Source organism: Cavia porcellus, unplaced genomic scaffold (assembly GCF_034190915.1).
Source record: "Cavia porcellus strain 051 isolate PalLab524CR breed Dunkin Hartley unplaced genomic scaffold, mCavPor4.1 scaffold_7, whole genome shotgun sequence".
NCBI classification, from domain to species: domain Eukaryota; kingdom Metazoa; phylum Chordata; class Mammalia; order Rodentia; family Caviidae; genus Cavia; species Cavia porcellus.
Genome location: NW_026947490.1, coordinates 46,946,068 through 46,958,070, shown reverse-complemented (window position 1 = coordinate 46,958,070; position 12,003 = coordinate 46,946,068). Strand labels below are relative to the sequence as shown.

Sequence of the window (12,003 nt, the reverse complement as noted above, 5' to 3'; positions counted from 1 at the left end):
GAACTTTTATGTCAGAATTCCTTACTATTTACTTTGTTCAATTTTTCAAAAGCAACAAAATTTCCTGATTTTTCAGAAAGGTGTAATATTGACTCTCATTTCTATTTAATTCTGTTTGCTTGCTTTTTGATTTGGGAGGGAGAGGATCCAATCAGAAGTCTTTCTAAATTCTTATTCAGCTTGACCCTCACCTTGTTCTTCTGTCTCCCTCTGCTTGCCTTGCACTAAAAGCTGCAATTTGGGTCTGTTTCTGCTTCTTTCCTTCTTAATGGGTTTCATAGCATTTTCCATCAATCTTCCTCAGCAGTCTCCCCTTCCTCAAGAGAGCCCCTTGTTTATATTGTCCATAACACAAAAGGCATTTTTTCAGCCCACAGAACCTTCCTCATATTGCTTATCTTCAGCCAGAAGAAGCAAAGCATCCGCGTGAGTCACTTGAGTTCTGTTCACATGATCAGAGCTGCGAGGCTGTCATATGCTGATCAGGAGGTGTTTCCACTCAGCTTCCCCTTCACTCCTTGCCCCACCCCCAAATCCTTTTTCACTTGAAAATCCACATGTGACCGGGAGAACAATTACAGTAGAATGTTTGAAATATTCTCTGTGGAAAGTTTTGGGCTTATTCTAAATCCATTTCTTAAGCCATGTCTCTATGTTTGCTGTGCTTATCTTATTAAAACATAAGGCAATAGGATTTCTGAACCTATATTTCCTTGTAACTACTTAGTCAATTTATGTTAAAAGAAGATTTTGTGAGGAAATGTTTTTAATGTGGCTTATATTTCAGGAAAGTGGAAGAGCTATCTTTAAGCTTGAAATGAACACGAAATGACACTTTGATCTTATAATTATCTTCTGGAGTAGAGCCAATGACGGTCTGTGTATGGGTCTGGAAAGAGACCTGTGTTTTTATTAAGATAACAAAAAAGGTGGAGGAAGTGAGAATCCGTTACTAGAGGTTAAATTCACAGCTTCACTTTTGCCTTGGCTGTAATGTACTAAACTTCACTAACCACATGAAATCCTGACTGTATAATTTTACCTATAAGCTTCCTTCTGGAGCACGACACTGTTGTTTGAATAGAGATTATCATTTTAAGAAAGGGATTTCCTACCCACCACTCTACACAGAGCATCCTGAACTTCCTCATTTCTCAGACTGTACACAACAGGGTTTAGTAAAGGTGTTATTACAGTGTAGGTCACTGAGATTAACTGATCCTGATCTTTGGTATTCTTTGATTTAGGCTTGAAATAGGCAATGGAAGCACAGCCATAGTGGACAATAACCACAATGAGGTTGAGAGGCACAGGTAGCAAAAGTCTTCTTTCGGCCTTCAGCTGAGGCAATCTTGAAAATAGTGGAAATAATGAGGATATAAGAGATGAAAAGGAAAGTGGAAGGGGCTGTGATAGCCAGGAGGCTGATAATTAAGGTCAGGATATCATTGATGATGGGGATAGCACAGGCCAGATCCAAAACAGGTCGAACATCACAGAAGAAGTGCTCAATTAGTGAGCTGCAAAAGGGCAGCCTGAAAATGACCACAGCCTGAAGCAAGGAAAGCAAGAACCCTGTAGCACACACTGAGGATGCCAGCATGATACAAACTCTCCAATTCATTATGATGGAGTAGCGAAGAGGGTTGCAGATGGCCACATAGCAGTCATATCCCATTACTGCCAGCAAGAGACAGTTGGTGATAGCAAAGCCAAGGAAGAAAAAGAGCTGAGTTCCACAGCACTCCAGGGAGATGGATTGGCTCAGACCTACAAGGCCTGAAAGCATGCGTGGGATAATGACCAGGGAGTAGAAAGTCTCTGAGGTGGAGAGGACACTTAAGAAGAAGTACATAGGAATATGGAGATGGTGGTCAATGCGGATAATAGTCACAATGATGATATTTCCAGCCAGAGTTAGGATGTATAAGGCAAGAAAGACCATAAAGAGTGTGAGTTGGTGTTCTTGGAAATTGGAGAACCCTTGGAAAACAAACTCTTTAATCTCCTTGCAATTGGCTGTCTTCATTGAGTTCTTCAGATCTGAAAGGTAAAGACAGGTCAACACTATTTCTTTCCACCAGAGACTGCCCTGACTTTGAGTACACTGCTCAGAGAGCAAAGACGCCATACAGTGAAGACTCAGTTCAAATCGCAACAGATTAACTCTCCTTGTTGGGGACGTGATAGACTAGATGTTTGTAATGGAAATAAAGATTTACAGAATTAGAGCAGCATTACTTGAAAGTTTGACATAGGACATTTTTGCAGATACACTTGAATCATTTAAAAATTAATCATATATGATCATAAAGTAAGTCTCAAAAATTTAAAAGGTATATTTTCTTAAAAGATAACCACATTGTTAGGTTATAATGTGATTAAGTCAGAAATTTTATCTAAAACCCCTTGATAACCTGAAAAATCGCATATTTTGATAATTTAATCCACAGTCAAAAGAAAAACTCACAATGATATTATAATAATACATTTAGAATCAAACAATATAAGAAACTGCATAACAATATGTGCATAATGCATGTGAGCCATGAGAGATAAAATCATAGTTTGAAATGTTTGCTTGATTAGAACACCCATCCTAATAAGTTAAAAACAAAGTAGAAAGAAGAAAATAATGAAATAAAATTTACAAATACAAAGGATGGATAAAATAGAGATCTGTAAAAGTAAGTTTATAAATTTTAGGCCAATTAGTGAAATATAGCAAGACAAAAAATTAAAAATAAAAATGAACTTTATTGTGAATTAATAAGCATAATTCAGAAGTTTCAAACACAAAAAGATGAAAAATAATATTACAAGCAACCTTATCTTACTATATTTTAGTAGTAAAATAGATGCATTTGTGTGAAAAAATTATTACCAATAAAAAAGAATTAGAAAACTAAAAATCCTTGTAACTGCTTTAAGAAACAAAGGGAACTGTTAAAAACTATAAATAAACAAGCCACTAAACCCAGACACTTTTATCAAGAAGTGTTATAAAACACTCAAGGATAAACTAATTCTAACATTGCATAAACTATTTTAAGTAGTACAAAAAGAAAGAATATTCTCTACCTCATTTTAGAAGCTAGAATTATCTTCACATCAAACATAGGTCAATCTCACAATTATAGAAGCTAAATTCTTGCACAAATTATTATCAAACAGGTTTGATAAATGGGTACATGACAAACATGGCTTTATTTCAGAATGGGAAATTCATTTAAAATTAAGATGATCCACTTTTATATTTTTTCAAATAAACAGTTTAAAGGGAAAAAGTCACAAGATTTAGGCATGAAAAAACTAATCAAACAATGAAAGTACCAACTGTTCTTTTGGATGACTATCAGAGATTAGTAGTATAGTTATCTATCTTGCATATACATACACATACATATGTATATATATGTATACCTATATGCATATAATCTTTTTCCTTCTTCCTTCTTTCTGTCCTCCTGTCCAGTTGTTATTTCCTTTTGAGCACTTTCTTTCCCTTTCATTGTCATATTTATTGTAGTTTTCGGATCTTATTACTCTTTTAACCTGAACAACTACTTCTAACATAACAATATGCAATATATTGACTAGTGTTAATTTTCTACTCTTTTTGGAAATTCTGTATGGTTTCTATCCTGTTTTCTGTTTTGCTTTTTAAAATAAAAAGCAAGAAGTGATATGATTATTTCAAAAGCTGCCCAACAAAACTTTTTAAAATTTAGTGTCTTCTTTATGAAGAACTCTTAGAAATCCATGAACAAAAGATTTTCTTTATACTTGTAGAATGTGTGTACTGTGGTTTGGCAGCCCTCATCATACATAGAGGTAAGATACCAAATGGTTTTCTTTAAGATTAAAACAAGATAAGGGCAACTGCTTATGCTCTTTTCTTCAACTTTGTATTGAATATTCCAGCCATCCCAGTAAAGCAAAGAAAAAGAAATTAAAGATATAAGGATTGAGAAGGAAAAAATGAAGCTGACATTATTCATGGATTGTGTCCGTAGAAAATGCAAAAGAAATTACTGATAAATTATCAGAATTATTACAGAAGTTTAACAAGCTTTCTTATAAAAATTTGTTTCATTTCTCTACTTCAGTGAGCTGATAGCAAATTAAATTTAAAGGAGTTACCATTTATAATGGCTTCAAAAATATAAGGTACACATGAATAAAGGCCTTCATGGAGAATATTACAAAACCTTAATGAAAAACACTAAAGAAGATTAAAATAAATTATTATGTTTATGGATTGGAAGATAATAGCATGAAAATTTCAGTTAATCCACAATTGATCTATAGACTCAATGTAATTTATCCAGAATCCCATATGGATTGATTTGATGGTTTGTTGGATTGACAACTAATAGTAAAATTTATATAGAAGTTCAAAGCTCCAAGTGTAGCCAAAACACTCAGAGAAAAAAAACAAAACAAAAGGAGAGGATTTGTCTTTCAAATAGTTACTTATCATAAGCTATAGCAATTAAGAAGGTACAGGATTAGCACAGGGATAAACAATCACACTAATTGAAGAAAACAGAGATCTGAAATACAATGAATATGTATTACTTATGAGGTAGAATGAGAGGTAGTTTCAGTTATTTTTAAGTGTCCTTTGAGACTATTTCAGTTATAGTTCTCCATCTATGTATTTCTCTCATCTTAGTTCTCAGGGCATTTCATTTATTATTTGATAGTACTTATCACATCACAAATGAAATTGTCACGTGATCTGTCAAATAGATTGTAAGCTCTTCGATGCAGAAGTCATACTTATTCAATTCCACATCTGTAGGGTCCAGCCTAATTTTTGCCATATCTTAGGCATTTGATAAGTATGAATTATATACACCAATGAATGAAGGGATGCTTCTGAGGTACTTCTAGTCTAAAGGAAGAGACTCATAACTCTGCCGGATGAGCACAGAAGCACTGTATCAGGCACACAGAACAACACTTAAGTGAGAATCTAGACTTCAAAGACACAAGGCAGTGAGAGGAAGAGAATGTGGTTTCTTTCTTCCAGGATTCTGCAGGCATATGGAGCATATGAAGCACCTAAGCAAGAGGAAGAAAACCTGGCATAACTGAGAGCCCAGGGTAATGTCTGTAGAGCTCATTAAGTTGCAGAGGTTGAAATGCTGCCAGAGAGGAGGCATAGAAGAATAGTTAGGAAAAGATGGATAGATGAACGAAGTGTTGGCAAGCCATTAGCATTCAGAAGGGACATACACAATTAATCTTCAGTTTGTTTTCCAACACTCAATCTATGTTTGGATACACAACTCTTTTGTCTAAAAAGATAGACATATATATGACTTTTTGCATGTAACAGCTTCCTCTGTTACTCAAATTAATAGTAAATCTGCTACTCAAAAGTAACTATGTGTTAGAAATATGAAGAAATTTAATCTCAAATAGGATAAAGGAGTTGCCTAGCATCACACACTTAGTTCATGGCGCAGTGCTAATTGAGAAATCCCACTATCTTGATTCTTAACCCTGAGCCCTTTATTGCTGAAAAATCTCAGTACTGGAAGAAGCAATTCTATTTCAGCTTAGTTACTGATAGATGAGACATTAATACAAGGAAGTGAATGAACCTTCTTTAGGAAGACATTAGGAAATTTGATGTATCTCATTTGGAATTGTTATATTGGAGATATTGAGTCTTATTGGAATAAACTATTTGTCAGACTTAAGTAACTATTATTAACTGGCAAGGCCAAGTATGAAACTCAGGTGTGCCTAACTACATCCTGTGCATTTCAATCAAATCAAAATCCTACTGAACGAAAATTCAAACAAGGTGGTAAAGCTAGAGGTGGAGACAGCAGCTGTATGAACAATGCCTGACTCAATCTTACTGATTCAAAAGATTACAGGGACATCTACACAGACAAGAATTCTGGGTGCGGGCTGTCTTGTCCTCTCTGTGACTTCTTCTAGATTCTTCCATCACTTAGAAACAAAGCCTGTGAGAATACTATATTCTACCTTACAGGCACTTGGTCCCAATCAGCCATTGTATAAGATATAAAGGAAGCACAAAACTCTAGTGCCAAGAAAATCATCAGAACACCAGACTAGCAAAAGAAAGAAAATGAAAAAATTTTAAGTCAATTTTTCTCTCTGTCTCTCTCTCTCTCTTTTCTACCAACAACCACTTACTTCTTGTAAAGTTGGCAATATGAGAAAGTCTCTCAGGAGTTGGTATATCTGAAATTGAAAAAAAGAAGTACAGGGATGAATTTCTTTCCCAGAGGCCAGTTTGGGAGCAACTGAAAACCCCAAGCCTAGGCAGTTGACACTTCTGAGTGTCTTAAGGAAGCCTATAGTTTAGTGACAGATTCAAGACTAGCATTTTGGTACCCCAGGCCCGCGAGAGTCTTCCCACACATTTGAAATCTCTGGAAACCCAACTCCCGGGTGATTATCCCTGAAGAAGTAGATACATTGGCTCCAGAACATAGAAAACTTCCCCTTGAGAGCTGTTTCTGGGTACAGAGGGCACAAATAGTTTGAAACTCCATCCCAGGAGTCTCGTTAGAAATTTGGCCAATTAGTAAAACAATACCCTCTGCCTTTGGTTACCAAGTCAAAGAATCAGCTTGCATCTTAGAAACTGGAAGGTATTTTGTAAACAAAACAAAATTCCTAAACATCCTAAATAAAGTAATTATCTGTCATTTTGTGTCTGAAGATTATTCTTTCATTTATTAAACAAATATTAATGAACATCTACTTATGGGCCAGGCAGTATGCTGAGTATTGGGGAAACAGGCACAATAAAAGAAGTATTATAGTGTTTACTTTTATAGAGCTCTCAGAGATAGACACACACAGAGCTATAGCTGATCTGTTTGTATTTGAACAAATAGGAAAAAAGGAATCTCTTCTGGGTACATTCAGTCCATGTAGATACCACACGGTGGGCAGACAATACATTCTTGCAGTGAATAAAATGACTTTTCTACCTCTAGCCAGATGGAGCTCTTTGCCAAAATTCTTGGCTTGTTAAGTGGACTGTGGGCTCAATTTTACCCCTCACTCTCTCCTTGGTTAGATGTCCTTGTATAGCATGCAGCCTGTCTAACTAGACATCTTTCTGAACAAATAATTTCACAGATATATTATTCCTAGCAAAAATAAATGCTATCAGAGCAATGAAGGGTGATCTGGAAACATATAACAGATTGGAAAGGTTGTGCTTTTCTGAGAAATCTTAAAATATTTCTCAGTGACTGATGCCTGAGATGGAATATTAAAATGAGTAGGGTCAATTAGGTGAATTTAGGGATAAGTTCTTCAGGTACAGAAAAAAGCAGGAGACAATGAATGCATGATGAATTAGAGGCATTAATTCCATCCAGGAAGTGAAAGAAAGCCAAACTGTGTTCAAGGAACCTGAGGAAGAGATCACTTGAGAAAATGACAGGTAGAGAGAATATCCAAGACTTTGCACAACTTCAAGCTTATTGTCAAGCTGATGTGGTGCCAGAAAAGCTTTTATGGAAGTTAACAGCTCAATCAGATGTGCATTTCAAAAGGTTTCATATAAATGTGGAAAATGAATTAGGGAAGAGCAAAGAAATTGCAAACAAAGTCAACGTGGGATACCAGAGTTCTTCAGCAGCAGTATCATGGGAGTTGGAAAAAGGGTGTAGACAAGGAGACAGTTTAGGCTAGTTGGGGCACCAAAACCCAACTCACGATAGGAATCTTAGGTTACATATCAAGAGTCTTGGCTTTAACAGGCCCAGTAGTGACTCAGAAGTCAATTCTCAGAAAACGTTTATCTACACAAATAAAGTGTGGCTTTTTGCAGAAATCTGAATGGTTTGCTCTGTTATCTCCCTATTGCAGCTTGCAGAATATTGGCTTGCTTACAGTAACAGAGAAACATGACAGTCTCTTGCCCAATTCTTAGACTAGAATTCCTGTCTCTTTATGAAGAGATCCTCATGATGCCTCAAATGTATGTTACAAACATATACAACTATAGTCACTGTGAAAATGAATTTTTTGTTACATTGGAACTACTAGGTTATAAACCTTCATGGTAAAGATAATTATGTTGTATCCTGGGCTAGCTTCAAAACTTTCTCTTGTTTTTGGTCTTAATCATAACAGACAGTATCATAGGTTACTCAGGAAATGAGTTGAAATAAATGTGCAATGTGTTACCATGTGCATATCTCCCATTTGAAAATTGGGAAATAAACCAGAATGTGTTTGGGGCTCACTGGACCCATTATAAAATAAAGTCAGGCCAAAGTTCCAATGTTCACTTGACTTTCATGAACATTCATGTTCATGATTGGGATCTAGGGATGGGAATTCAGAAGCTGTGCTCTCTTCAAAATGTGTGTATATATTCCTTCTTCTCTCCCTTCCTTTCCTCAAGTTTCTTTAGAGAAAGCTGGAAAGAAGATTTATAATATATATTTGTGTCAGTGTCATAGGAGTTATCCATGAAGAGATACGAATATTCAGTTCTAATTTTACTATTAGGTGAGAGGTCATGATTCTCTATCATGGTAACTCAGGTCAGGATTATGTGTTTCAGTCCTAGGGATTTTAAAAAGATATGATTGCTACTGTAAAAATCTATTTTTCAGTCGATTTCACTCTCAGGAATATCTTGATGGATTATGTTGCCTTAAACACTCTAGAAGCAAATAATTATGACTACTAACACTATCCATTTCATTAATCTCATATTCTCTTTACATTTGATAGGTACAGTATGTAGTGCCACTTGATTACTGAATCATTGGGATCTTATTCACTTTGTTGAAATCAAGGAGCCATTGAATGTAAATACTTCATATATTCAAACACATTTTGTCTGGAAGAGTCACTATTAAGTTTTCTACCCCTGAGTCCATATTTCAGTTTATCAACTGAACAAATGGTAAGAACTACTTCAATCTTTTTGAATAGATCCACTGAGCCCAGAATTGCTGGTTAAGTCTACCTACCTGAACGTCATGTTTCTTCATCAATCTCACAAAGTTAGAATCAATTTTTACACACATTTCCCACCTTCCCAATGCAATGAATTAGGGACCTTCTGTTGCCTGGTATTAGGTATGAATTGAGAGGCAATGAAATAAAATAGATAGAACCTATAATGCTGATAGGAAAAAAGCAGCAACTCTCTTCCATACATACAAAAGTATAACATTGAATTATGTTAGTATAAACAACTATTTCAGGATGTTGCAAACTGACTCAAGGCAAATAACAAACTAAACTAGCAAATCAGCCTGCAGTTGTTTTGTTTGGGAATTTCCCATGCTCCTCTTTGCTCACACAGTTCAGGATAGGATCTTTATTCTGTGTGGAGCTGACTGCACAAAGTCATAGCTTGAGTGTCAGAGGGGTCAGTCTATATTTGAGTTGGAAGTTGAGTGAGAACCTGCAGATTTTCTGACTCCACGTGTCAAACTCATTTGGGAATGGATGGCAAACACTCACAGATCTGTCATTCTGAACCATGGTATTGATTCTGGGCAAGCAGAATAAGGACAAGCAAAAATGTCTTAGGAAGGTCTCAAAAGTCGGAGACTGTGGATCTACTAAGTACAAATGCTGCCAGCAACCCAGAAACAATGAATGCATCAAGAACTGTGAGAGCCTGACCAAAAGTGGAAAGTGGCTGGAATGTTGAATGCAAGTCACACCCTGGTGTAGGTAGAGCAGCTGAATGCAGAGATTTTTTAAGACCCTGTTTGTACACAATCTCAGTTCAAACCACTAATTAACACTAAGTTATGTAGCCATGGGGGAAACTTTGGGAAGCCATCATCATCATCTTCATCATCATCATCATCATCATCATCATCATCATCATCATCATCATCTTCATCATGTGAAGGCACAAGCACCCATATATAGCAATTTCTGTGTTCACTTTCAAGGAACTAACTATAAGAGGAAAATACAATGATACTTGGAAATATAAAATGAACTCAAAAGTTACTACAGGTTCAATTTTAAAGCAAATATCATGTAATGTAAAGAAACAAAAATTGTTACCAATTCAAGGGATAAAAGCAATCAATAGAAATATAGTCCTGACAGTGCTGGAGGTTTAGCTCAGTGGCATAAGCACCTGCCTTGCAAGCAGGCAGTCGTGAGTTCGATCCCCGGTCCGGATAAAAAAGAAAAAAAGAAATTTAGTTCTGAATGGATCCTTGTATTGGATTTAGCAAAAGACTTAGATATTTTCTAAACATTTTCATAGGGAAGCTATGTTCAGTGTAAGGAATCTAGAAAAAACCATTTAATTTATATCTCTTAGTGCTTTATTCTTTGTATATTTTAATTTCATAAATATTTAAAAACCTGCAAAGCAGTATAGCATTATTTATGTGAAATAAATGGTCAATTATAGTTGCTTATGATTTTATACCTTGTTATTTTAGTGCATTTTTATTATTTTTCACTCGTTTCCGTTGAAGATAAATTTTTCTTCTACATGGCAAACCTTTTCTTTCTCTCTCTCTCTCTTTTTATCTGAAAGTATTATTATTTTCCTTTCCTTTTTTTTTTTTTTGTACAGGAATGAGAACTCCGAATGTTGCACTTGACAGGCAGGTGTTTATGCCAGGGAGCTGTATGCTGGGCCCTTTGCTTCCTTTTTAAAGTTCGTCTTTCCCTGAGTGTAGAATTCTACTTTGGCAGATATTTTCCTTCTTCACTTTGAAGATGTCATTCTATTGATTACTATTTTGTATTATTGCTATTAAAAGAACAATGGTCCCATAAAAATAATGCAAATTTTTCCTTTATCTTTGTTTTTAGGATTTTCTTTTTATCTTTTTTAATTGTTTTCCTAGATATGCCTACATGCATTTTGTATGGGGTGTGATAAAAAAATACAGTTACTATTTACATTTTAAAAAGTAAATGTATTAGGCCAAAAACGCATCACCATTGACCCACCTCAGAATACTCCCTTGTGCTTTGAACAACCTTATCCTGTTTTTGTTGCTATTTTCTGAAGCTCATCTGGAAATCCTTTTCATGTCTTTAATTACATTGTCCATTCTACTTTGGTACCCTGAATCCATTCAGAATGTTTGTCTTTCATGGTTAAATTGACTTTGGAGAGAAGCCAGAAGTTTCACGGTGACAGATTTAGTGAACAAGGTGGGTGAGATAATTCACCATGTTTTTACAAAGTCTGCCTTTTTTGTTGGAGAGCACTTGACAGCATAAATCACTATGTTTTTTAAACACACCACTTTCACCATTCTTATTCAATATAGCTCTAAACATTAGCCAGAGCAACTAGACAAGAGAAACAGGTAAAGCAATAAAGACAGGGAAAAAAAGTTAAATTGTCATTATTTTCATATGACATGATACTCTACATAGAAGACCCCCAAAACTCCACCAAAAACCAAATAACCAAATTCAATTGTATAGGTGAATACAGAGTCAACACTCAAACAACAATAACCTTCCTGTATATGAATAACAAACTCACTGAGAGAGAAATTAGGGAAAAACACCCCTTATAATAGCATCGAAAAAACCGAAGTCTTTAGAGATTGATCTAACAAAAGATGTAAAAGATCTCTGTACTGAAAACTACAGTACTCTGTAAAAGGAGATTGAAGCGGAAAATAAAAAGATATCTCTTGTTCTCAGGTATGAAGAACAAATTTAATGAAAATGAGCATACTTCCAAACTTGTATAGACTTACTGCAATTCTGATCAAAATTCCTACAGCATAATTCACGCAATTAGAGAAAAGAATCCTACACTTTCTTTGGAACCAGAGGAGACCTAGAATAGCAACAGCAACTCTGAGCTCCAAAGGCAAGGCAGGAGACACCACAATCCCTGACTTGAAAGTATACTACAAAGCTAGTGAAATAAAAATAGCATGCTACTGGCAACAAACATACAACCAATAAACAAAAACCCAACAGACTTGAGACTCAGTGGGACACATTAGAAGATGCAGAAACAGC

General features: G+C 35.5%; 1 protein-coding gene across 1 annotated transcript; it reads right to left on the bottom strand.

Moving 5' to 3' along the window:
* Positions 1–1,095: 1,095 nt before the first annotated feature.
* On the bottom strand, positions 1,096–2,029 carry LOC106026945 (olfactory receptor 10J1-like). The gene is given in 2 exon segments (XM_013149099.1): positions 1,096–1,302; positions 1,304–2,029. Coding segments are annotated over 2 exon segments (933 nt in total).
* Positions 2,030–12,003: the final 9,974 nt, after the last annotated feature.